Source organism: Notamacropus eugenii, chromosome 2 (genome assembly GCF_028372415.1).
Source record: "Notamacropus eugenii isolate mMacEug1 chromosome 2, mMacEug1.pri_v2, whole genome shotgun sequence".
NCBI lineage: Eukaryota > Metazoa > Chordata > Mammalia > Diprotodontia > Macropodidae > Notamacropus > Notamacropus eugenii.
Genome location: NC_092873.1, coordinates 77,295,255 through 77,322,994, shown reverse-complemented (window position 1 = coordinate 77,322,994; position 27,740 = coordinate 77,295,255). Strand labels below are relative to the sequence as shown.

At 37.2% G+C, this 27,740-nt stretch overlaps 1 protein-coding gene across 4 annotated transcripts in view; it reads left to right on the top strand.

Annotated features, from left to right (window-relative positions):
- Positions 1–27,740, top strand: part of NDEL1 (nudE neurodevelopment protein 1 like 1) — a 72,528-nt gene that overhangs the window by 16,884 nt on the left and 27,904 nt on the right. For all 4 annotated transcript variants that reach the window (XM_072641091.1, XM_072641090.1, XM_072641093.1 and 1 more), the window contains 2 exons: positions 14,660–14,757; positions 25,503–25,656. In XM_072641091.1, coding sequence (XP_072497192.1) covers positions 14,672–14,757; positions 25,503–25,656 — 240 coding nt within the window. In that variant the 5' untranslated portion in view covers positions 14,660–14,671. The remainder of the gene's footprint in view (positions 1–14,659; positions 14,758–25,502; positions 25,657–27,740) is intronic.

The window sequence follows — 27,740 nt, the reverse complement described above, 5'->3', positions numbered from 1 at the left end:
CATGTTGTCTCCCCCTTTAGACTGTGTCAGTTCCTTGGGAGCAGAGACTTTTTTTTGTCTTTATATCCCCAGTGTTTAGCACGCTGCCAGGTACGTAATAGATAATTAATAAATGCTGTATGACTGACAGTACTTAATATGTATGCCCTGAATGGCATAGCATCAAACTATTTAAAGATAAAGTTAATTGAAATACAGGGAGAAACAAAGCACAAATTTGAGGACCTTGGTATGTTCTTTTTTAGTCCTAGACAAAGCTAATAAAAATGTGAAAAAAGAAAAACTTAAGGATCTGAGTAGAATTTTAGAGATATTAGCTGTCATAGACCTCTAGTGACTACTGAATGGGAGTCAAAAGAAGTATACATATCTCTTAACCTTGTATCACACACTCTTTGCAAAGTTGACCATGTGCTAATACATTACAAATGCAGAAAAGCAGAAACTAATTGTATCTTTTGCTGCCCACTACACAATGAAAAGATTAGAAAGGATTAAAAATTAAATGTAGTCCAATATCCTAAAGAATATATGGTCAAAGAACAAGTTATAGAAACAAATAATTTTATCAAAATGACAGTGAGACAACATACCAAAACTTTTACAATACAACCAAAGTAGTCTTTGTGGAAAATTCGTATGTCTAAATATTTATCCACAAAAGATAAAAAGAACAGATAAATGATTTGTAACAAATTACCTCCCAAATAAAAATCAAAGTAGAAATTCTGAAAAATCAAAGATAAGATAGAAAAACCCTCACTGAATTGATAAACACCACAGGGATCTTTTTTTTGGGTGGAGGGCAGTGCAAAACAAGACAAATTTACAGATTGATTTTTAAAAAGAGAAAGCCAAATTTTTGAAAAGAAAATGAAAAAATGAAAAATGATTTGCAGCTGATGAAGAAATGAAATTATTTTTAAAATCATGTATATTGTTTTCCTGGTTATGCTTATTATTTCACTTTGCATCAGTTCAAGTGTTTTTCTGCTTCTTTATTTTTGTCATATTTCACCCTTTCTTATAGCATAGTAATATTCCATTCCATACCGTGATTTGTTTAGCCATGCTCCAGTTGGTGGACATCTACTTTATTTCTAATTCTATAAGCACAAAAAGTGCTGCTTAAATATTTTGGTGTAAAAGGAGCCTTTCTTTTTGTCATTGCCCTCCTTAGGGTATGTGCCTAGTAGTTGAATCGCTGGGACAAAGCATATGGATATGTCATTTTCTTTGCATAATTCCACATTGCTTTCCAGAATGGTTATACCAGTTTACAGCTCCATTAGCCATGCGTTAATGTACCTGTGTTTCCATAGTTCCTTCAACACTGACTGTTGCCATTATTTGTCTTTTTTTGCCAGTAGTTTTCTAGCTTCAGTGTTGTTTCGCTGTGCTCTTATTAGCGTTTTGGAGAATTCTCTTAAAAGATTGCAGTTCTTTTGAGAACTCTTTGTTTATATCTTTGGACCACTTGTCTATTGGAGAATGGCTTTTGGTTTTACGTGCAGAAATATATGTTGTCTATATGTCAGACATACAAAGGGGCTTTTTTCCCTTGGTTGAAGACTTTCCTTTTTATACTGAATGGATTTGTTTTGTTTACGTAAAATCTTTTCATTTAATATAATCAAAGTTATTTATTTTATTTTTTGTAATTGTTCCTATTCCTTGTTTGGTTAAGTGTTCAACCCCTACTTCTATCTTTGAGAGATTTATGATCTTATTTTCTAATTTTTTATATATTATAATTTTTTTATGGTATGAATATTTAGGACATGTATCCATTTTGAATTTATTGTGCAATATGGTGGGAGCTGTTGGTCTAAGCCTGATTTCTGTCTACTGCTTACCTTTTCTCACTTGTTCTTTCCAAATAAGTTCCTTCCTAGATAACTTATATAGTTTATTAACTATTCACTTATTTGATTTTTTTAAAAAGAGAGAAAGGCTTAATTTAAAAAATAAAAAAGAATTTATAGCAAATAAGAGGAAATCGTTAAAACTTTTTGTCTAATTAATTGTATGCCAACAGAACTGAAAAGTGAGATGGATGAGTATCTATAAAAATGTGAAATATTCAGATTAACAAAAGAAGAAATAAACTAAGTGACTTGATATAAAAAGAGAAATTGAATGTGGATTTACAATGATCAGATAATATGTGAGCCATAATTCCAATATTGTATTAACTTTCTTACAAAGACAGCAAAAAATGACATCCTCCTATTTGTTGCCTTATACTCAAACCTGGGAAAAACAAAGCAGAGAAAGAAAATTATCAAGCAATGTCTAATAAATATCCATACAAAAAGCTGAATAAAATATTAGCAAAACTGGTACAGCAACACATTAAAAAATTATACAGTATAGCTATAGTGGATTTATACCAAAAATATAGGATTGGTTCAGCATTAAGGAAACTAAACATGAGACTTTGCTAATAAAAAAAAAAACAAACTATGCAAATCACATGAATAGATGCAAAAAAACTTTTGACAAAATATACCTCCCATTTATATACATATATATATGTATATATATGTATATATATGTACATATATTACAACTTAAAGAGCATAGGGATAAATGGACTTTTCCTTAATGTGGTAAATAGTATGTATATAAAACTAAGAGCTAGAATTAATATGTAATAAAGAAATACTAGAAGGCTTTAGAAAAAGATCTGAGATAAAGCAAGGATATTCATTTTTATCACTTATGTGATGTCATCCTAAAATGGTGGCTTTTGCAATATTGACAGGATCGAGAAATTGTAGGAATAAAGTTAAACAAAAATATTTTTTGCAAGTCTAGTTTATTTAGAGAACCCTAGAGATTTGACTTGAAATTAATTGAAACAATTTCGGTAAAGAAGCGGTATGCAAAATAAACTCAGAAAGCTAACATTTTTCTTCATATTAATACAACTCAATAGGAAGATCATAGAGAAAAAAATTAATTTAAAATCATCTCAATGAAAAAACATTCAGGAATTCATCTATCAAAACATGCTTAGGACTTCTGTTAATTGAATGCTAAAAGATGTTCATTACTGAATGAAGACAGATATTAATTGATGCTGGTTATACTGTGTTAATATAGTGACTAGCTAAATTAATTTATGAATTAATGCCATGCCAAAGGCTTACTTTATAGAACTTGAAAAAAATTAATTCATATGGAGGAACAAAAGGTCTAGAATCTCAAGGGAAACGACAAAAAAAAAAGTAGGAATGAAAGAGGCCTGGCAATACCAGATCTCAAAATACATTAAAAAATATCATTGTGGAATAAGAACTTCAATACTCTGTATTTTGGCATGTTTGTCAGAGACAAATTTGTTAATTAAATAATTTCAAGTCTTAGTGTCTTAGCAGAGAGAGAGACAGAGAGACAGAGATTGATTTAGAAATTGAACAAGACAGTTCCAAGGTTAACAAGAGGAAATTGTTGAAATGGACACCATAGAAACCTATACCTCTCCTTTCATAGTCATTGTGGGCATGTAGGCATTGTGGGCTATGTACAAATCCTTATGGCCTCCATATATTCAATATCATATTTGTTGAGCACATCACTGATGAGTATAAAAAAAGTGATTCTATAAGAAGTGGTACAAATCCAAGAAGGCCTTCATCAAGAATGTCAAGAAATGGTAGAATGATGGCAAGAAACAGTGGGTCAAAGACTTGAGCAGTATGAAAAAACACTACTGGGTTATCTGGGTCATTGCTTACACACAGTTGCATTTGTTCCCTCAAGGCAGAAGAAAACCTCACCTTCTGAAGATCCAGGTAAAAAAGTGGTGGGGTTTCTGAAAAATTGGACCAGACCCAGAAAAAGTTGGAGCAGCAGGTGTGTGAGCAGGAGGCAATGATTGTTGTCATTAGGACAACAAAGGGGATGGTGGAGAAAAGGCACCACCTCAACTGAACTCTCCCCAAACCCCTCCCAATATGTTTAAATAATACCATAAAACAAAACCTGGAGCTGCAGAACCCACAAAAGGATGGGGTGAAATAGTTTTCCTGCCAAAGACAGCTTAGAAGGTCAGCAGGAAAGGTCTGTTGCACTTAGGTAAGAGCAGAGCACAGGCTAGTGCAGGCCATGCCAGCAGAGGCCCAACCCCAGCAAACCAAGGGTAGACCTTGGGAGTCACTGAACCAGCAGCAATAACAACTTCTTTTGGAGCTCTCAGCCCACAAATGATAAGGGGATTGAACAACTGGTCAGCAGGAGATTGTAGGGGTCTTTTTGCTACCACTGAGGCAGGACTCTGTCATTTTGCCCATACTTGAATCTTGGTGGTAGTCCCAGGATGAGGAGCAGTAGCACACCAGAGCTTGTGGCTGCAGTAGAGCAGGGACTCTTGTCACAGTTCCAGGGCAGAAAAGAGAGCTTGTGCTCACTCACAAACCAGAACACAGGCCAGGAGAGTAGATCTCCTTAGATCATACCACCTTGGAAGAAATAAAAACTTACAGGTTCCTAGAAATATGTCTGAAAACAGCTACACAAAACCCCTGAAGCTTGGGACACTGCACCCTCCATTCTGAAAGCAGAGCCCTACTTTAACAAAGAGTTAGGCTAGGGAAATGAGCAAATAAGAGAAAAAAAAATCTGACCACATAAAGTTATTACAGTGACAAGGAAGATCAAAACATACACTCAGGAGATGATAACAAAGCTTTTACGTCTAAAGCCTTCAAGAAAAATATGAATTGGGCTCAGGCCATGGAAGAACTCAAAAAGAATTTTGAAACTCAAGTAAGAGAGATAGAAGAAAAATTGGGAAGAGAAATGAGAGTGATACAAGAACATGAAAAATGAGTTAACAGCTTGGTGAAGGAGACACAAAAAAATACTGAAGAAAATAACACCTTAAAAAACAGACTAGGCCAAAGGATAAAAGAGGTTAAAAAAGCCAACGAGGAGAAGAATACTGTAAAGAATGGAATTAGCCAGATGGAAAAAGAGGCACAAAAACTCACTGAAGAAAAAAAAATCCTTAAGAAATAGAATTGGCCAAATGGAAAAGAAAAGGTACAAGAGTTCAGTGAAGAAAATAACTCCTTAAAAATTAAAAGTGAGCAAATGGAAACTAATGACTTTATGAGAAATCAAGAAAACTATAAAACAAAATCAAAAGAATGAAAAAAAAAGGCAATGAAATATCTCGTTGGAAAAACAACTGACCTGGAAAATAGATCGAGGACAGATATTTTAAGAATTATTGGACTACCTGAAAGCCATGATCAGAAAAAAAAAAAATTTAAAAAAAGCCTAGACATTCTTTCAAGAAATCATCAAACAAAACTGCCCTTAAACCAGAGGATAAAATAGAAATGGAAAGAATCCACCTACCACATCCTGAAAGAGATACCAAAATGAAAACTTCCAGGAATATTATAGCCAAATTCTAGAGTTCCAAGGTCAAGGACAAAATATTGAAAGCAGCCAGAAAGAAACAATTCAAATATCGTGGAGTCACAGTCAGGATAACACAGATTTAGCAGCTTCTACATTAATGAATTGGAGGATTTGGAATTTGGATATTCTGGAGGGCAAAGGAGCTAGGATTGAAAAACTTATGTACAGGGAGAACCAGTAGTTAAAATTAAAAGGGAACCTGTTAACTGGGGGAAAATTTGTTGCAGCAAATTCCTCTGATAAAAGTCTGGTGTTCAAGTTACGTAGGGAACTAATATAAATCTATAAGAACAAACCATTCCAAGGTATGATAAATAAAAGCAGTTCTCAATGTAAGAAATCCAAGCTATTATCATATAAAAGAATGCTTTAATTCACTAGTAATGAAAGAAATGTAACTTGAAATTTTTCTGAGGTGTTACCCCATCATATTGGTACAAATAAAAGGAAATTGGCAGTTATTGGGGGGCAATTATTGTAAGACAGGTACACTAAAAAGCATTGTTGGTGGAGCTGTGAATTAGGCCAGCCATTTTTTAAAGCAGTTGGAGATATGTTTCAAAGTGTGGACGCCTTTTGACTCATTGATACTGTTACTAGAAATGTTCCTCAAAGAGATTAAAAAAAAAAACAGGGAAAAGATCCCTATGTACAAAAACTGTATAGTAGTACTTTTTGTTATAACAGAAACTACTAGTTGTATAATTAAAGTGGGTGCCTCCAGGTTTTGGCTAAACAGAGTGTGAATGTAGTGGAATTATATAATAAAGTAGAAAATGTTGAACATGACAGATTCAGAGAAATTAGAGATTACTTGTATGAGCTGGTATGATTGGTTGTTGTCCTTCAAAGAGGACTAAAATGACATCACCATGATAAAAGTGAAATTTCAGTGTGTTTGACTGCGGCTGAGCAGACCAATATGAGCTTGGAGTGGTCTACCACAGGTTGAGCACAGATAGTTCATGTGAGTATTTGAGGTGTATACCACAAATTTGCACATCCTACATTTACTTTGTGCTGCCTCCATTCTGCTTTGCTCAAAGAACACAAAACCCTTTCTGATGTGGGCACGCCATGCTGAGTGGTCCTGTGCCAGTGTCTCCCATGTTGCAAAGTCAAATCCAAAGTTCTTGAGAGACCTTGAGAGTGTCCTTGTATCGCTTCTTCTGACCATCATATGATTGCCTGCCCCATGCGAGTTCTCCATAAAATAATCATTTTGGCAAGCGTGTATTTAGAACAATGTGGCCAGGTCATTGGAGTTGTGCTCTCTGAAGCACAGTTTGAATGCTTGGCAGTTCAGCTTGGGCAACGACTTCAGTGTCTGTTACCTTATCCTTCCAGGTGATCCTCAGAATCTTCCTAAGATGGTTCAAATGGAAGTGATTCAGTTTCCTAATATGGTGCTGGTAGACTGTCCATGTTTCACAAGCATATAACAATGAGGTCAGCACAACAGCTCTGTAGATCTTCAGTTTATAGAGTGAAATGAGCAGTACTAAGAGAATAATATACATGATGACTACAATAATGTAAAGGAAAATAACTTTGAAAGACTAAAGAACTTTGATCAATGTAACGACCAGTCATGACTTCAGAAGACCTAATTGAAGCATGCTTTCCACCACTTGGTTAGAGAGGTGTTGAACCAGAAATTTAAAATAAGACAATGTGTTTCCAGAGAAAGGTTAATGTAGGTTTTTTCTACTATATTAACTGAGGTTTTTTTGGTGAGAAGGGACATTTGGGGGGCAATGAGTGATGTAGAAAAGAGGAGGAAAAAAAAGCATGGGAGGGGGCATAGAGAAGCAAACAATTTTATGACTTTTGATATATTTGATACGTTAAAAAAAAACAGAACACAATTGACCCTGACATTTTCATATACCACCCTCCCCCAACAGAATGGTATGTTATTTCCTCTTAAAAACAAAACTGGATTGAATTGTATTTCTCTTAATTGATATTTTCTTTCACTTGATTTTCCCCTTTTCCCACCCTGCATTGGTTATTAATGTAAAAAGATTTCTAGACCTTCTTTTGATGTCCACCATTTTCTTTATAATAGGTGCATTTCATTATTTTAGGTGTTTGTAAACTGTAATGTGACTCTAGTAGACCTATTTCATAATTAATATATTATTACACTTGAACGCCATGAAGACACCTTGAACATGTTGCCACGTTCTTTGTGTACCTGAGTTTCTTCATACCTCATGTCTGAGTAATTGTTACTTAGCTACCTTCTGATAACCACAGTGTCTAGTTCCTAGTTTTATGCTTGGAGCAAAAAGCTTATAAATTCCTTTAAAATTAGATATATAAATGAATTCTTCTGATTATTTCCCCATCCTGTGGAGGTATACTCCTATTCATTCTGTTCCTATGATTCAGAGTTGCTGTGTGTTAAATTCTTTCCTTTTGCTCCCTCTCATCCTTATCTACCACAGTCTTGCTTCTACGTAGCCCATGTCCTCCTCTGCCCTTACTCCTGCAGAACAGATGATGTAACATATCCCTTTTCTCAAAGGAGTGAGGGATTGTAGGTTTAGAATGTTGTATATACTGTCATATTTGATAATTTTGTCTTTTGCTTTTGCCTGTTTTGTTACAGTTTTTGCTTTCTAACATTTCTTGTCTCATGTAGTCATTGATTTATGTTTGGTTTACCTAATTTCTAGGGAACTCACTACTTTGTTACATTTTAACACTTTAAACGTTTTTATTTTTGCCTTCCAGTTCATTCTTCTAGGTCTTTTATTTCATTAAAAAATTTCTTCTCAGGTATTCACATAGTCCTTGTGGAAAATTCATGTGTTGAGTTTATGCTTGATACTTCTTGTGAACTTGGTTGGATTTTTTATTGTCTTTGAATTTGTAATAAATCATCTGGATCTGTAATAATTCTAATCTAGTGGTTGATATCTTCATTTTTTACATATATCTCCAGCCTTGCTTCCTGAAATAGGGCATTGTGCCAAGGGCAGGTATATCTACTAGTGTATTTTTGGGTGATTAGTCAGTTTGCTTACTCTGGACCTACCCATTGACCTTCATCCCTCAGAATTTTCCGTGATAAGAATGCTAGTAGACTTTAGGTCCTCCTGGATCTTTGAGATTTAGAACACTGGATTTTCAGAACCTTCAGTGGCATCTTAGGACAGAATGCTATGGAACTCAGAACCCCAAGGCCGGAGATGTCCCAAACTGAGTGCTACTATGTTTGTACTGGTTCTTGTGGCTCTTCTAGTGTTCATACTGTGGACTTCCAACCACCTTGGGAATTTGTTTTAGGAACTCTCTGCTTTTTTTGTCTCAATATACAGAACCTTTCAGACTGTTACCTTCTCTGGCCCATCTCTGGTTGTGCTGAGAGACTTTCCTCTTATTTGCTTGCATTGGTATTGGCTTTTCTAGTGGACCACCTTTACAATTGCACTGTTGGCTTCTGCTGTTTTATATGGTGCTGGGATGGATTAAGTCACTCACTGTAGTTACTCAGTTTTATTTCTTGGTCGTTATTTGGTCTGATGCAATTATTTAGATTATTATTTAGATATGTGAGAGCTGGGCTTCCAGCATTCTGTTTGGGCAGCTGTCTTAGCTAGAAGTCCTTTTTTTTTTGGCAGGGGGAGGGAAAGGTTAAAAGGGAGGTGGAAGAGGAGGCATCTTAGAAATTGACTGTGATTCTAAGAACACTCTCACTGTGTGTGGAGATGTTTCTTATAAGATTTTGATAGAACGAGGAAGTATGTAGAAAGGTCAGTAATTATTAATATTCCTTATTGCCTTTTTTTTGGTACCTGTAAAGATGTTTTGCATATACTTAATTTAGTCTAGCCAATCTTCCAATCTTTGTTTTCTTCACTATTTCTGCTTCATTAAGATGCCCATTCAGGACACTGGTATTTGAGTCCAAATACGGTACCTCCACTGTCAGTGAGGAAAAGAATTTGTTATAAAAATATAGATGCAGCATTTATGCTTTTGCCTCTTTGCCCTTCCATTTTCACTTAATGATTTTTGATTTGTCATGTCTCTAACTCGATTTTCTTTTAACTTAATTTCCCCTCCATTGCATCTTATTTTATGAGGCAGCTACTGTTCACAGTCTTCCAGTCAGTCAACAAACATTTATTAAGTTCCTTCTATGTGCTTGGTGCTGTGCTAAGTGCTGAGGAAACCAAGACTGAAATGGAATAAATAGGCCCTGCCTTCAGTTAGTTTACATCAGTGAATTTATGTTCTAAACCAAAGGTGTCAAACTCCAATAGAAATAGGGGGTGGAGCACTACCAAATAGTCCATGAAAATCTTTTCAGGCCACGTATTGACTTAGAAAAAGATATGTTAATATTATCTATATTCCATTTTATTTTATTGTTAAATATTTCCCAGTTATATTTTATTCAAGTTCCACCACATTCAGTGTTGCCAGTCTCATTTCTGCCATTGTTACCTTTGGCTTCCATATCCCTTTGCTTGACAAATAAATAGTTTTTTGGTTTTTAGGTGGGCTCATTATGGTAATTAACTTCACATAGGTTATCCTCCTTGTGAGTAGGCATTGTTTCAATGTATTTGTATTACCATTGCCTAGCACAGTACGTGACACATTCGAAGAACAACATGGCCAACCCGTTGGAGTTTTGCTCTCTGAAGCAGACTCTCTTGCTTGGCACAGACTATTTTATGGAGAACTCCTACAGGACAAGCTTTCAAATGGTGGTCAGAAGAAGCAATACAAGGACACTCTCAAGGTCTACCTTAACTTTGGAATTGTGTGACATGGGAGACACTGGCACAGGACTGCTCAGCATGGCGTTGCCCACATCGGAGAAGGCAGAATTGAGCACGTGGCAGGCTTGTTGATTGATTGTAAAGTCTGGAGCTTAGGCATGAGAAGAGAATCTGACATTTAAATTTGGGAGATTGTATAGAGTTGATAGTTGAATGCTTGGGGGCTGATGAGGTCACCATGAGAGAGAATAGAGATGAGAAAATAGGGCTGGGAAAAAAGCACTAGAAAACAATCGTAGGTGGGGGTGGAGCATGGGTAACGTAAAGACTGAGAGCGATCATTCGGCTCTGTCAGATGGGTATAAAGAAAACCCCACGGATATGACAAAACAGTGACAGAAAAACTAGGTAGGAGAAAGTGTACAGAAAGGAGTGGTCAGCACTATCAGATTATAAATAGAAGTTAAGAAGGATGAGGACTGAGAAATTGCCTCTCAATTAAGAAATAAAATGATCATTGGTGGCTTTGGAAACAGTTGTTTCAATGGAGACAGAAGCCTAATTGTAAGGATTGAAGGAGTGAAAGGTGACAAAGTTGAGGCAGGGAAGATAGCTTTATCTAGGAGTTAGGTTGTGAAAGAAAGAATGTAGGATAATGGATTTAGGTGGTGCTAGGTCAGGTGAATATTTAATAATTGGTAATATATGGGCATTTATATAGCTATAGTTTTAAAGTGTGCAAAGCCCTTTACAAATACCCTATTTTATCCTCACCACAACTTGGAGACGTAGGTGCTATTATTATCCCCATTTTACAGATGAGGAAGCTGAGACAAACAAATTAAGTGACTTGCCCAGAATAACACAGTTATTAAGTGTCTCAGGGCAGATTTGAACTCAGGTCTTGCTGACTCCGGGTCCAGTGCTCTATCCACTGCATCACTTAGATGCCTAATTTTTTCTTTTTATTATATAATTTAATAATAGTAAACAGACTCTAACATTTCAGTACTCAAAGAACAAAGAAGTATGGTACACGAACCTTTGAATCTAGTGAAGGTTTTCTTAAAGATCAGAACAAGGGAGCATGTTTGTGTCAACAGGCAGTCCCCACATCATGAGACACATGTGAAAACCAGGCTTATTATAAGAGAAATGAACATGCGTGTGGAGCCCAAAGAGTTCACAGTTCCTACAGAAGTTTGCGTTTTTATGACAATACAACAAAAGGAGGAGGAGAAAACAGAAAGGGGCATGGCATGGGGAGGGGAAAGATGGGAAAAAGGAAAAACCCATTCTGAAGGGGAGGAGGAAGGCAATGGCAAAAGCCACATTCCTTTTCGCTTGCAAAGCTCTAGACTATGAAGATAGGAGGGTCCACTTACCTGCAAAGGACTCCAGCTTCAAAAGCACTTTCCTCGCCTGGCATAGACTAGCTGGCATCTGTCTTGCCTCCCAAGGGCACACAGGAAATACAACTTGGGGTGTAAACACCAAATTATGTCAGCTGGGGGTGGGGTGTGCTTAATCCTTGACACATTTGGGGCTTCTTGTATCCTCTGGGTTCAGTGTTTCTGGGAAAATATGACAACTCAAAATATTCAAAAAAAGTTCAGGGGATCCCTTAACATTTGAAAGTAGCCATGAAGGAGCTATTGGATAAGAGATTGAAAATTGTGGGGAAAGAGAAGGTGATCAAAAGAGCAGGATGTTGGTGGAGAAGGGAGAGGATAGGATCAAAGGCACAACTTGAAATGTTGACCATAACCAGAATGATGGATCATCCTCCTCCCTCTGGAAATGTCCCTAGGGGTCAAAAGGACTCAAGGGTCAAGGACGGTATAAAGTTGAATAACTAAAGGGTCGAGATTTGAGGCCACAGCAAAGGATGATGGCTTGAGAGAGCGAGGAGGAATGGAGTGACCAGTTAGTTATTGGAGTTTCAGAGTTACTGTGGAAGGGGAACATTTGTGAGTTTTTGTGAGACTAAAATAAAAGATATAAACAACCTTATGTGTGGCAGAAGTGGTGAGATTGTAGGAGCTGAAGCAGATAAGCTGGCAAGCAAGAGTATTTGAGATGACATTATCTTGTAAATTGAAGTGCCCAGGTAAAAGGGCAGGATTTGTGGTGCAGAGGAAGACTGAGCCATGTACCAAACTAAGAAAGAAAGAAAGATCACTTGGATTGTGATCAAGATTGCCACTATGATCTGGGTAAGGTGATATACTTGGGTAAAGTGAACCACAAAGAAAGAAAATGACTTAAATGAAGGTGGTAGGGAAAGGGATCTGGAAGAGGCATTGAGGAATGAGGAGTGTACATATGTGAGAAAAGGTCAACTCAGTACTAGAGAGGATTGCTAGGGATGTGTTACAGGGGAAACCATATGAAAGGTAATATGTTAAAAATAGAATGAAGATTCCATAGGGCAAAATGGAAAAGGTTGGTTAGAACCAGATGAGGATTGTGGAAAGGGTAGGGCTGAGATGAGATGGGCATGAGTGGTGACTAGGGAAAGGAGTTTTGCTCCAGTCTGTTCCGAATTACAGGAATTCTAAGTGGAGCCGCCTTAAGTAGATTGTCTGGCCTTTTTCAGTAGCAATGCTAATGTTGATTTGATAATTATTCTCTGAATAAATAGGTAGAAAGAGGTGGGAGTTAGGTTGTCATGGCAGAGAGGATGGCAAAATGCTTGTGGTGTCTAGGTCCTAAGTCTTGGGATGGTTGGATGGAAGTCTAGTCTGAGACTGACTAGATACCAAGGATTGTGGTTCTACTTAATCCTCCAGCGAGCTTTGTCTTAAGGTGAAGTTCAGAACTGAATAGATTGTCTGGAGTGGCACAGTATCTGCAGAGCGCTAGAGAGTCAATGATCTTTGTGGTGAGTAATATTAATAGATATAGTTTTAACTTAGACCTCCACTTTATCAAAAATAATCCTCCCTTTGGGATTAGTTTATCCCTTCTCCACTTTTTTTTTCTTATCTGAAACCCCTTTCTGAAATATTTAATGATTTAGTAGGTAGCACAATTTTCTGAGAGTTCTCAAATTTTAAGTGTTGTATCTTGATTTCAGAAATGTGAATTTTTTGTGCCTAAACAAGATTTTTAAAACTTTAAAATCATGTCTTTTGTTTTTTATCACCTTCATTTACAAATATACTCCTCCCTTAAGGGGTCAAGAAAGCTATCTGGCCCTACAGGACAAAAGAGAAGATGGAGACAAGGGCAGAGAGGGACGATAGAAGAGAGAGCAGATTGGTCACAGGGGCAATTAGAATGCTTGGGTTTGGGGGGGGAGGGGATAAAAGGGGAGAAAATTTGTAACCCAAAATTTTGTGAAAATAAATGTTAAAAGTTAAATAAAAAAAAAAAAAAATATATATATATATATATATATATATATATATACTCCTCCCCCCACGTACCTAGAGTCATCTCATGACAAAAAAACCTAGTAGTTGAGCAAAGCAATTCAGCAAGAGTAACCATCAGCCCGGGTTGATATTTTCACAACATCCTTACCAACCTCCCCTCACCCCCAAAGCAGGGAGAGAGATAATTTTTTTCATATCTTTTTTGAGGCAAGTTTGGTCATTATAATAATAATTTTTAAATTCAATTTTATTTTCAGTTCCAAATTCTCTCCTTTTCCCCAACTTATTGAAAAAGATAAGAAAAACAAAACCCCTAACAATTGACAGTTATGTATAGTTATGTCATTATAATTAGTCTGTCTTTCTTTTTTGGAGAAGGGGGAGGTGATTTGTCCAGGATCACACAGCTGGTGAGTGTCTAAGGTCAGGCTGGCACTCTGTTGTGTCACCTAGCTCGCCCCTAGACAGTCTGCAGGGCTTTTGTTGTTGTTGCTGTTACCGTTCTTTCATTTCCATTGTTGTAGTCGCTGTATATATGTATTGTTTTCCTGGTTCTGCTTTTATCAGGTTGCACTAATTTCATTGTTTTCCTGTGGTTCTCTGAGTTTTTATATTTATTCTTATGGTGCAATAATGCTTTATTGCTTTCCTATGCCAGTTTAGCTCATCCCCATTCAGTAAGCATCCAGTTTGCTTCCATTTTTTTTCACTACAAAAAGTACTTTTAGGAAAATTTTGGTGTAAATGGGACCTTTCATTTTTTCTTTGATTTCCTTGGGGTATATGCCTACCAAAATAGTATTGATATTTTAGTGTCTTCCCTAGAATATTTCTAAATTTCTTTCTAGAATATTTAGACCACCATGAATTGTTTTAAATACCCTTTAGATTTGGAGGCTAGACTATTGTTCAGAGATTACTGAAGTACATAGGACTGCAAAAGAAGTAACAGAATTCCACTTGCTTAGAATCTTTGATATTCAGTTTCCCCCAGAATGAGTTTTACTGTTCTAGAATTTATAAAAAATGTGTTTGTTTGCATGGTTCTTATTTCTTTATGTCCAGTTCTTAAAACTTTTTAATATGTTTTTGTCTTTACAGACTATTTTGACCATGGATGGTGAGGAAATACCAGATTTTTCAAGTTTAAAGGAGGAAACTGCTTATTGGAAGGAACTTTCCTTGAAATACAAACAAAGGTAAATGTTGAAAAGAGCAGTAGGGAATAGTATAACAATTAACAATTAGAATATTTGCCTAAGCCCTGTTTTTTACTGTTATTTTAAAATAGAATATTCTACAATTAAATTTCCAGAATTAGGGGGGAAGGAGGGTTGTGGTCTATATTTCATAATAACGGAATATGTTTTTAGTTGGGACTTGTATCATTTTGACTTTGTTAGTTATTGTTTGTGTGACCTTGGACAAGTTCCTTAATCTGGAACTTGTATAAAATGAATCTGTGATTCTGTGGATAATAGTAATAAAGAAAATGTGATGAATGAAATGAATGAAAAAGCACTATTTGTAGTTCCCCTAAATTGTTGTTCTTTCTTCTCCTTTCTTGTTTGTTGAGTGAATATCGAATAACGGACATGGCTACATTTTCTTTTTTTTTTTTTTTTGTCACCGATGCATTTTTAATTGATATATTTTGTTTGAACACAACAGACATGTCCTACTTACTCAAAGAGACCCTCATACAAGCTACTGTTTCCTGAATGGTTGAGTAAAATGTCCTAATTAAGTGACTGCCACTTTCCAGTTACTTTGTAGCTTACAGATTTGTCAACATATAGAAATGCTGTGTGCTTTACCCTTGAAAGTCTGGGTCAAACCATCTCCGTTGTAATTGATGTGGATTTTGTTGCGTTTTAATGTTGTCTTTATTTATGTTGTTACCGTCTTTACATTTATTGTTTGGCTAGCTCTGCTTTACCTTATACAAGTCTGCCCATGTTTCTCTGACTTCTTCATATTTACCAGTCCTTACAGTGCACTGATATACCTCCTCCAGTAAGTCTGTTTAGGCATGCTCTAGCTGACCAGTTGTTCTCTCCCTTTGAATCTTTTGCACCCCTATGTTACTGTTCTAGTTCTGCCAGTCCTCAGTCTACTTTCATCGGCTTTCTCCTCTTGCTTCTTAAATACTAAACACTGCTGAAAGAAGTTATAGAACCTTGTCAGCTGGGCCCACTAAAAATTCTTGTTCTTTAACCTCAGCTGGGCCTTCGTTACACTCATTGGCTGTTCTTAACTAATTTTCTCCTCAAGTTTCCTATGTTGCTACCCCATTTTTTCACTATCACCGTCCACCCAATCCCTCCCCCCAATACTATTCTATCTAGAGGCAAATTAAGGCTTCCTTTGTAACAAATAGACCAGGAAAACAAATTCATGTTAGCCAGGCCTGCAATATGTTTCATTCTGCATCTTCAATTCATTAACCTCTGCCAAGAGGGAGGGAGACTTACTTCATTATCAATCTTCTGGAATCATGATTGGTCATTGCTTTGATCAAGATTCTGAACTCTTTAAAAAAATTCCTTTTTATTGTTATGAACTTCACAAACCTAAATACAGAAGTTTCCTCATGCAAAGAGCAGAAATGAGGGTTGCTTAGGAAAGCACAGATGTTCATCTACTACTGTAACTTTGGAGGGTTTTTTTTTTTGTATGTTTCAAATTTAATATGGCATTTCCAACATTTCCCTGATTGTTTAGGTCCCTTTTGAATTTTCTTCTGCTTTCTTCATTTTTTTTAATGATTCATTAATTTTTTTTCTTAATTTTTTAAATTCATCACTATCCCCAGTGACTTCCCTGACCAAAAGGAAACAGAAGTTTTCCCTTGTAACAGATAAGTATGGTCACACAAAACAGGATCCACACATTGGCAGTATCAGAAAATATATGTCTCAATCTGAACCTGTAGTCTATTGTTTAGGTGGTATAGTGGATAGAGTTCTGGATTTAGAGTAAAGAAGACCTGAGTTCAGATTATTACTATCTGTGTGACCCTGAGAAGTCACTTAGCCTCTCTTTGCCTTAGTTTTCCTCAACTGTAAAATAGGGTGGTCTTCCTGGATTTTTCTGAATCTGTTCTTTTTATCATTCTTATGGCACAATAATGTTTCGTTATATTCACATGCCATAGTTGTTCAGCCATTTTCCATTTAATGGCCACCTATTGTGTTTCCAGTTCTTTGCCTTCTAGGCTTCTCTTTACTTCTTTGTATGTGTTTCAAAGACAAGCTCTGTTCTTTTTGTCAGTAGTCCTTGATTTTTCCCTGTAGGATTATACTATTTTGCAAGAGAAGTTATTCTTGGTTTTAAGCCTTTTCTTTTGCCTTTTGGAATATTTATTTTTCAAGATTGCCTCTCCTTTATGTGATCCTGACTATCATTACTTGGCACTCAGACTTTTTCTTCCTATACACTTGTAGTACTTTTCTTTGACCTGGAAGTATTGGATTTTGGCTAAGACATTCCTTGGTGTTTTAAACTGGAATTTCTTTTAGGAGGTGATCTGTGGATTCTTTCTACTTTTACGTAGTTCTCTGGATTTGAACATAGTTATGGATTTGAACAATTTTTTTTTATGGAAATTATAGTTTTTTTGTTTGCTGGTGGTTTTCAAAAATTATACTAATTTTTACATAATCTCTTCTCAACCTCTTTTTCCAATCAGTTTTTGATAGTAGACACATTTTACTAATGTTTCGATCCTTTGGCCTCCTTTTGATATTTTTTGTTGTCTTATTTAAGTATTGACTTCTATTCACTCCATTTTATTTTTTGGGGAGTCCACTAGAAAGGAAGATTTTCCACCTATTCCAAGTTATTTTTTCCTCCTTCCAGTGTTTTCTTTAAGTACTCTCAGTTCAGTTTTAAAATCTTCATTTACTGTTGAAGCCTTTATGTCCAAACCATTTGTTTCTGTGAGGCATTGTTTTTGTACTTATTACGTTACTTTATCCTTCTGGATTTACTTCTTGGGTGTCTTTTAACCCATAATATTTCCTTGGTTGTATTGAGAGTGTTCTTTTTGTTGACTCATGTCTTCAGTATCCATTCCAGGGTGGACATTTTGTGCTAGGATCAGGCTGTACCCCTTTGATAGGGTGGACATGTCCTGTTTGGACTTGCCCTCTCTGTATGGTCTAGATGCTGCTGCTGTTGCAGTTCTGGATGAAGTGGATGGGGCTAGGTTCCACCTGTCTCTGGCTTTCTTCTCTTTCTTCTCTTTCCACTAGTGGTCAGTAATAGCCTCAACCAATCTGTCTCCTTGTCTTTGTGTTTCCAGATAGAGACAGGCTCTGCCATGCTGTACAGCACTCAGGATGGTTAGGAAATTGAGGGTTGAGGAGCTGGAGGGGGCTAACAGAAGTTCTGAGAACTGTCTTCTTCAGTGACTCCAAAAGGAGTGTTTAGCTCCAGGCATTTTGGTTAGCCCCATGGTGCCTGGCCCCATCTCCCTGAGCAGTAGAGGCTGGCTCCTCTCCCACCATGACTGCCAGGGAATGACAGAGATTCTGCTGGCTTCAGGCTCTGTTTGCTAGAGGTCAGGTTAGGTTTCCTTGTCCTTGGTAAGAGTACCTGTAGACCTCTGTTCATCTAGTGTTTTCCTGGACTGGATGGAAAAACTTGTTGTAATCTGTCTTTGGTTTTCTTGATAATTGTTTTGTTTGGTAAACTTTTACATTTTTTTCTGTGGTGTTTATTAGGCAACCTGAGACTGGCCACAATATTCCATGTTGTCATCTTAACTGGAAATCTATCCATTTCTCAAACCTGTACAAATGGACTTCTAAACCTTTTTCCAAGGTTATCAACAGTATTTTCATTGTTAAACTCCAGTAGCTTTTTCATAGTCCTTATTCTGCCTGACCTCTCTTGGGGCATTTATGGATCCCTGCTTTTTCTTGGCGTTCTCATATCCTTTAGCTTTTGTGACATTATTCTCCATTGGCTCTTGGTTCTCCTGTCTGACTCATCTTCATTATCCTTTGATTCTTCACTGTCTCTTGATATCCTGTTGATGTTACTCTGGTCCTCTTCTTTTTTATTTGCCTTAGTGATATCATATATCAGTGCCCAACACTGGAAAAGATTGTAATCTTATGTGTATCCCTGATGTTTCTCCAGTGGGAACATTGGGCGCTAGACTGAATGCCAGAAAGACCAAAGTTTCAGAGATGAGGCCTGACACAGAGCTAAATACATGATCCACATGTGGGATATCTTTCAGATGTGCTGGTGCCATGAGTGAGCAGAGTTTGGTCCCTGAGGACCCAGAACCCCTTTGCATAGGCATCGTCATTTTAATCAGCTGATCTCTTTTCAGATCTGCCTTTTTCTTCTGAATATTTTCCCTTTTATTGATGGCAGTGAGGAAAACACTACCTTTACCTGTGAAGTATTTTCTTGTAATCTCTGGTAATGCTTTCTGTACTGCATAGAAAGGATCTTGAAGTATCATTTGCTCCCATGTAAATTATCAAAATTAAACAGAATTTGGAGTTCTAGACTGTAGTTTAAAAGATAGGCACATGATAAGGTCCTGTAATCTAATAGAAAATGCTTCAAGCTGAAAAGGAAGGGAGAGGAAGAAATCACATCAAACTTATTAACATAGAATATTGTAATTGAATACCTAGAAATTTATAGGAGAAGAATTCAGCAGGGAATTGTTAGAAATACGCCTGACACTAAAAAGGTATTAAAGAAAGTTTTATCACAGCAGAGTTCAGAGGAATTGAACACTTTGACCAAAGCGGGCCCCCACCCTCTTTTTAGGAGGAGGGAACCTTGAATACAGAAGTGATATAAACTATATACTGTTATTCCAAGACAGATCCTCCCACCAGGAGATGGATTGGTCCATTCTCCATTAGGTCACTGTCTTCTCCACATGCCTATTACATAACCCCCCTTAGTGTGATTCCCCCCCAGACATGTTTTAACATAGGACCTATGATCAGAAAATGAAGGGATAATTTTATGTGAGGTGTGTCTGCTTGTATGCATGAGGTTTTGTTAAGCAAGTGTAGTGAAGAAAAGCCTTCTCCAGGTAACTGTAGGTCATTTTTCTTGGCTGGTTCCAGCTAGCTGTAGATTTGGTTCCTTTATCAAAAACCTTGTAGTTCTCTGAAGGTCACTGTCTGTCTTTTGATTGGTTGAGTTCACCTCCAGTCTGCTGGCCTTCTTATTATCTAACTTGTTTTCAGTGACTTCATCAATTAACAGTAACTTACTGTGGAAACTTAACTTCTGCTCTCTGTCACAAGAGGAATCAGTAACTCATGGCCTCAGATGTCTGTACCAACATGCACAGAGAATGCACAGAAAGTGAGGGTGCTAGGGATTCTAATAAGGAGGCAAACTTGATCGGATTAGGTATTACCAAGACCTGATGGAATCAGATCCACACTTGGAATTTGGCTCTAGGAAGGTGTAACTTATTTAAGAGAAACAGGATAGGGGGGAGGAACAGAGTTGCTTTGTTTGTTAAGAAGAAAATCCTGGAACCAGAGAGGGGAAGGTAGACGGGGTGATTCAGACCTTTTGAGAACAAGGTGCTCTCACTCGTCTCCTGACTTATCTCAGGTGTCAGCTTCCTCTTTGCAGCTTTTGTTCTGCTCCTTCCATTCCACAGATCGTTCTCCTTGGACTAGAAACAGGCTAAATGAGAACCGAACGGTGCTACTTTTCTCTCTACTGTTGGTCATAATGGTTCAGTTTATACTTGAGTGTACCAATTTCCCCCCCACTGTTGTTTAAAAAATAGCAAAACCCCCTGATGTCCTTGAGGAGTTGTGTGAGTGAGGTAGAGAAGACAAACACGTTGAGTATGTACAAAACCAGCAACTTCTTACTCTGAACAAACACAGATGAGATTTTGAAAAGGAAGGGCAAAAGCAATGGAAAACTTGGGGAAATTTGAGTTATTAAAATAATTGATTTTGCTTAAAAGACTAACAAAAATTGATTAAACTATTAGCTAATTTAATTATTTTTTTAAAAAAGAGGGAAACCGAATTGCCAAAAAATGAAAAAAGTGAATTCACAACTAACAGAAGAAAGGAAGCAAGCATTTATTTATTTATTTATTGATATGGCAAACTTCCTTGTAAAAAATATATAATTTATTATTTTTCAGTTTTCAACATTCACTTCCACAAGAATTTGAATTCCAACTTTTCTCCCCATCTCTTCCCACCCCCCCACCCCAGGATAGTGTGTATCCCATCTACTCCTTCCCCCATTAAAAACTGGGACTGGGACTTTCTCTCCTTTCTTCTATCATCCTCCCCCCACTTCCATTTTCCTGTAGGGCAAATACCCATGTAGAAATACCCATTGCCTGTCCATCTTATTTCCTAGTTGCATGCAAAAACTATTTTTAGCATTCATTTTTAAAGCTTTGAGTTCCACATTCTCTCCCTTCCTCCCTCCCCACCCACCCTCATTGAGAAAGCAAGCAATTTGATATAGGTCACACATATGCAGCCATGCAGAACACTTCTGTCACAGTTAGTGTTGGGAAAGACTGACCACATTTCCGTTTGGCCTGTCCTGACCTTTTATTCCATTCTCTCCTTTGGCCTGTCCCCCCACAGTGGTGTTTGCTGCTGATTATCCCTTTCCCCAGTTTACTGTCCCTTCTGTTATCTTCCCTCTCCTATCCCCTTCTCCCCTGCCTTCCTGCAGGGTGAAAGGAAGCATTTGTTAATGGACACTCTCTATGCTAAGTGCTTTACAAATATTATTTCATTTGATTCTCCCAATGATCCTCACAGGAGACAGGTGCTATTGGTATCCCTATTTTACAATCGAGGAAACTGAGTTAGTCATTGGTTAAGGAACTTGGCTAGTAGAGTCATATAGCTGGTAGGTATCTGAGGCCAAATTTGAACTCAGGTCATTCAGACCCAGTGTTGTATCCCTTGTACCAACTAAATGCCTCTAGGGTTAGGAGAAGAAACAATGAAAATCATGTGGCAGCAAAATTAAAAGCTAAAAATAAAAGGAATAGATTTTTCTAAAAATATGAAATAAAAGTCGCCTCCTCCAAAAACAAAAGAAATAACTTGCATTTTGAAGGAGAATATGAGTAAACCCTAAATTCCTATATAAAAAAATTCTACATCCAAGGAGATTTACAATTGGATTTTTTCAGACATTTAAATAACACATAATTTCTCTCCACACAAACCAGAAATAGACATGAACTTTCTATGAGGGAATCATGGTCCTGATTTCCCAAACAAGGAGAAGTGAAGCAGAAATGAATATTCATACAAAAATACTAAATAAAATACTGGAGGAAAGAGTGTAACATTCTAAAAATTGTACATTATAACTTAAGTTAAATTTCTGTCAGGAATACAAAGGTGATTTACTATTAAGAAAGCTGCAGAAATCATTAATAAAACTCATAAAAGTGATACGTGTTCATCCTTCGTTGCCAAAGAAGACCATACCATCAGAGAAATTATGATATGACTTGTACTTGACTTTGTTTTGAGTGAGGGAGGGCTGTACAGGTCACTGGCCTCACTTCTCCTCCAGAGACTTCTGAATCCAGTGACCAGATATTCATCAGGATGACTGGAGATGACCCAGGATGAGGCAGTTGGGATTAAGTGACTTGCCCAAGGTCACAGTGCTAGGGTGTGTCAAGTGTCTGAGGTGAGATTTGAACTCAGGTCCTCCTGACTCCTGCACTGGTGCTCTATCCACTGCATCACTTAGCTGCCCCCTAAAAGGATATGACTGTATCAATAAAGGTAGAAGAAAACATTTAGTAAAATATAGTACTTATTTGTGTTAAAGCTGCTAAAAGATATTTAAAAAATTCAGAATTTTCCCTTTTTTATCAGCATGTTTGATTTAAAAAAAACTCAGGCACATTTGCTAAAACAGAAGGAAAAGTAGGAATAATTGCCATGTAAATTATTTTACATATAACTCTGAGACATACTTTTTCACTAATGTACACTGTGTTTCTGGGAGAGAGTGGGCACAAACTTAAAAATGGTTGTTGTGCTTTGTTCTTGAAGAGGATCAAAGTGGCCTCACTATGTTGGAGTCAAGGTACGGTGTGTCTGACTGGCCGATCAGACCAGTAAAAGATCAGAAATGTTCTACCACAGGTTAGGCACAGGTAGTCCATATGCACCTTTGGGGTGGAGCTGTTGCCATTCTGCTTTTCTCATAGAGCAGAGTGCCTTCTTGGATGTGGGCACACCATGCTGTGTGATCCTTGTCAGCCTCTCCCATGTCACACAATCAGTGTCAGAGTTCTTCAGAGAGACCTTGAGAAGTGTGCTTGTATTACTTCTCAGGAGTTACAGGTATCATCTTTCCATGTAGGAGTGTAAACAGTTTAACCTTATTGAATCTCTTAGGATTTCTCTCTCCTTTTTATCTTTGTATGTTTCTCTTGAATCTTGTATTTGAAAGTCAGATTTTCTGTTCTGCTCCTCTTTAATCAGGAATGCTTTAAAGTCCTCTGTTTCATTGAATGTCTATTTTATTTATCTCCTGAGGGATTACAGTCAGTTTTGCTGGGTAGGTAACTCTTGATTGTAATCCTAGCTCCTTTGCTCTCCGGAATATCATGTTCTGAGCCCTCCGGTCCTTTAATGTAGAGACTGCTAAATCTTCCTGACTATGGTTGCATGATACTTGAATCGTTTCTTTCTGACTGTTTGCAATATTTTCTCCTTGACCTGAAAGCTCTTGAATTTGTCTGTGATATTCCTGGGAGTTTTCATTTTCAGATTTCTTTTAGGAGGTGATAGGTAAATTCTTTAAATTTTTATTTTACTTTGTGGCTCTAGAATATCAGGGGAGTTTTCTATGATAATTTCTTGAAAGATAACATTTAGGCTCCTTTTTTAATTATGGTTTTTGTGTAGTCCAATAATTCTTAAATTATCTGTCCTGGATCTAATCCAGGTCATTTGTTTTTCCAATGAGATATTTCACATTGTCTTCGATTTTTTCTTTGGATTTTGCTTTATTATTTCTTGATGTCTCATGGAGTTGTTAGCTTCTGTTGCCCAGTTCTGATTTTTAAAGAGTTATTTTCTTCACTTTTTCACTTGGCTAATTCTGGGTTTTTGTTTTTTTTAAGGAGTTCTTTTCTTCAGTGGTTTTGGTGCCTCTTTTACCATTTGGCCCATCCTGTTTTGAAGGTGTTATTTTCTTCAGTATTTTTTATACTTTTTCCAAACTTTTGACTCTTTTTTCATGATTTTCTAGCATCAATCTCATTTCTTTTCCCATTTTTTCCTCTGTCTCTATTATTTGATTTTTAAAATACATTTTGAGGTCTTCCAAGAAATCTTTTGGGCCTGAGACCAATCCATGTTTTTTCTTTGACATTTTTGATATAGCAATTTTGAGTTTGTTATCTTCTTAAATTTATGTTTTCAGCTTCTCTGTCACAATAGTAACTTTCTGTGATCAGATTTTTTTTTTTGCTCATTTTTTCAGCCTGTTTCTTAACTTTTAACTTTATGTTAAAGTTGGGCTCTACCCCCTGGAGTAGAGGGGGCACTGTCCCAAGCTTCAAGCCTTTCTTTGTGCTGCTTTCACAGCTAGTTCTGAGGGTCTCTGAGTTCTTCAGTGGTGGTATGGTCTAAAGAGAGATGTGGTCACTGCTCTCCTGACCTGTGCTTTGGTCTATAGTGACCCACAAGCACTCTTTTCCATGTGGAACTGTGACCAGGGTTCTCACTCCCCTGCAGCTGCAAGCTCTAGTGTGTTAGTGCTCCCTGGGACTGGGACCTGGATCCACATATGGGCAGTGTGACAGAGTCCTGTACCCAGTGTCAGCAAAGGGACCCCTTCAATCTCCTTCTGACTCGTCTGACCCCTTTCATGTCTGTGGTCTGAGATCTCCAAAAACCACTAATGACTTTTCTGAGTAAGTCACTCCCAAGGCCTGGCCTGTGCTGGGCGGCATGTGCTAGACTTTGGTGTGACAGACCTTTCTTGCTGACCTTCAAAGTTGTCTTGGGCTGGAAAATTGTTTCCCCCCAATTTTTTGTGGGTTCTGATGCTCCAGAATTCATTTTGAGGTCTTATTTAAAGTTGTTGGGAGGTCAGTTTGGGTGAATCTCTTTCTTCTCTTCACCATGTTGTCTCTGCCCAGTAATCACATCTTTTAAGGAGCCTTAGAACTCCTTATAACTCACAGTGCTCTCTTCTCCACATTTGCTGCTTTTGTTTGTTTTGAGCTTTCATTGTGGTTTCCTTCCTTGATTTCACAATTCTACTTTTCAGTTCAACAGTTATATTTCTCAGTGAATCTGTTGGTTTTTCCCCACAGATATTTCCAAGTAGATTTCCATTGTCGTCTTCTCTTCACCAATTTAATTTCTTCCTTCCTTTCCACCAGTATAATCATTTTACACATGGATGTTTCTGCTGTTACTGTGGGTAGTGTTGCTACAATTTATGTTTCTCTTTTTTGTACGTTTGCTGCAGGTTATCTCACATTACATCCATCTTGTTGGAGCTTTTCTTCATTTACTTATTTGACCCTTTTCCTTTTTGTAAGAGATTCGTTTCTTGGACAATTTTTTTTGGTAACTCCACATTTTTTTTGCTGTTTCTGTTGTTGTTGTTGAGGAGGCTATGGGTTCCTTTGGGCCGTCTCATTCTACCACCTTCATGTATTATGTGCATAGTTTATAATTTACATATTTGTGGTCTCATTTCTACTAGGTTTAATCCCTCCTTGAGGGCAGGGATCATGTCTTAATTTGTCTTTGCCTCTTCCCTAGTGCCTACTAAAATATATTGCACATACTAATCACTTCATGTGTTTGTTGAGTGCATGTTTTTTTTTATTTTAAATAGTCTTGAAGTGGTTAAATCTTTGCTATGTAACATAAAATTTAACTCTTCTTTCTCTGTTCTCAAATAGTTTTCAGGAAGCACAGGAAGAGCTGGCTGAATTCCAGGAAGGAAGCAGAGAATTAGAAGCAGAACTGGAGGCTCAGCTAGTTCAGGCTGAACAGAGAAATAGAGACTTACAAGCTGATAACCAAAGACTGAAATACGAAGTGGAAGCATTAAAGGTATTTGAGAGTCTCGTTATAAGATCAGCTTTGTATAGTTCTTTAATTTTTTGTTTTAGTGAGAAGCACGCCATGTTGTGCTTACTGGCTTTTAAAGCAGACCTCTGATCAGTAAAGGAAAATGAGCAAATGAATTTATTGCATTTGTTTATTTAGTCAGTGGCAGGTCGGTGGGGCAGGGATTAGGAGCCTGGAGTTAGGAAGACCTGAGTTCAAATACACCTTTAGATACTTATTTGCGGTGTGACTGTGGGCAAGTCACTTAATCCTGTTTGCCTCAGTTTCCTCATCTGAAAAATGAGCTGAAGAAGGAAATGGCAAACCATGCCAATATCTCTGCCAGGAAAAGCCCAAATAGGGTCACTGAAATGACTGAGCAACAACAGTTTATTATGTATTTACCATGTGCACAGAATCATGCTTGTAAATACTGTTTTCATTTTCCTCTCTTATTAAGGTAGAAAGTAAGGAAAAAATCAAGTGACAGATAAGAGGAAAGGAGAAAGACTTGGAAGGGCCATAGAAAAAGCTACAGTTGTATCAACAGGGAGATGGCTATCTCCAGGTCCTCTAAGAGTGTGGGCTACGTCTGTGACTTAGTGGTTGAAGCTTAGAGCTTTGGCCATAGAATCATACGTGAAGAAGCTGGAAGGGCCTCTGGTCTAACCTCTTCATTTTATAGATGTGGAAACTTAGACTTTGAGAGAGTTTTAATGATTTGTTCAGGGTTATACAGCTAGTAAGTAGCATGGGCAGGAGCTGAACCTAGTTCTTCCTGCCTCCAAGCCCAGGACTCCTGTCTACACTGCCTCAGTCATAGAGCATGGGGAAGGAAACTGAAAATTGATTTTTAGAATAATTTTTCCCTCATCAGATTATGAAGATTTTTGTATTGTATCTTTAAGAGGCATTTATTGGTAACTGGCTGCCTTTAGAATTAAGAGGAACTGAGCCTGTTCTTGTTTCTGAGCTGTGTGAGGAGGGGCAGTTCCCTTAAGCAGCTTTAAAATATAAATTATGGAAAAGGTTGGTTGAGAGTATTTACACTATGAGTTCCCTATATTAATGAAATAGTAGATCTGAATTAAAATAAAAAAAATTTGAGAGATTTCATATTTTAGAAATGTAATTCATTTTGGAAGTATATGTTGATTTCCTCGCTATACCTATACATCTCTTTTGATATTTAAAAATTATTTGGTTATAGGATTATTCTTTTTTTTTAAAATTTTTATTTTTAATGTTCTGTAATCACTACCATAAAACTTAGATTCCCGCCCCACCTACCTCCCATCACCCCCTCCCTCCCCAAGACGGCATACAATTCTGTATAGGATCATATAACAAATCAGAACATAACACACACACGCACGCACGCGCGCGTGCGCGCGCACGCTAAAATGATCTGCTGCATTCTGCAAATGAATTCCGTAGTTCTTTTTCTGAGTGTAGAAGGCATTTTGCCTTAGAAGAATATTGGGAATTTTTTTTTTAAAGTTCTTGCGTTGTTACGAAATTCTAAGTCTACCAGAAAAAACTCTTGTACACCGTGGTCGTTGCTATGCACAAAGTTCTCCTGGTTCTGCTCCTTTCACTCAGCATCAGTTCATATAAGTCCTTTCAGGCCTCTCTGAAGTCTTCTTGTTCATCATTTCTTATGGCACAGTTGTGCTCTATTACATTCATATACCATAATTTATTCAGCCATTCCCCAATTGATGGGCATCCCCTTGATTTCCAGTTTTTGGCAACCACAAAGAGTGCTGCTATAAATATTTTTGTACATGTGGGACCCTTTCCCCTTTTTATGATGTCTTGGGGATACAGTCCTAGTAGTGGTATTGCTGGGTCAAAGAGTATGCACATTTTTGTAGCCCTTTGGGCATAGTTTTATAGGATTATTCTTGAGAGAGTAGTGCTACCTTTTTTCTATAGTACTTAAACTTACATTCTTGTTCTGAGTCCTTTGTTTTGAAAGAAATTCAGTTGTTTGGTGGTAGTCTATTCTGGATTTACCATAGGACTGGATAAAGTTCAACTCATGTTAAGATTCAGTCTATAGATTGAATTTATATAAAGTTCTC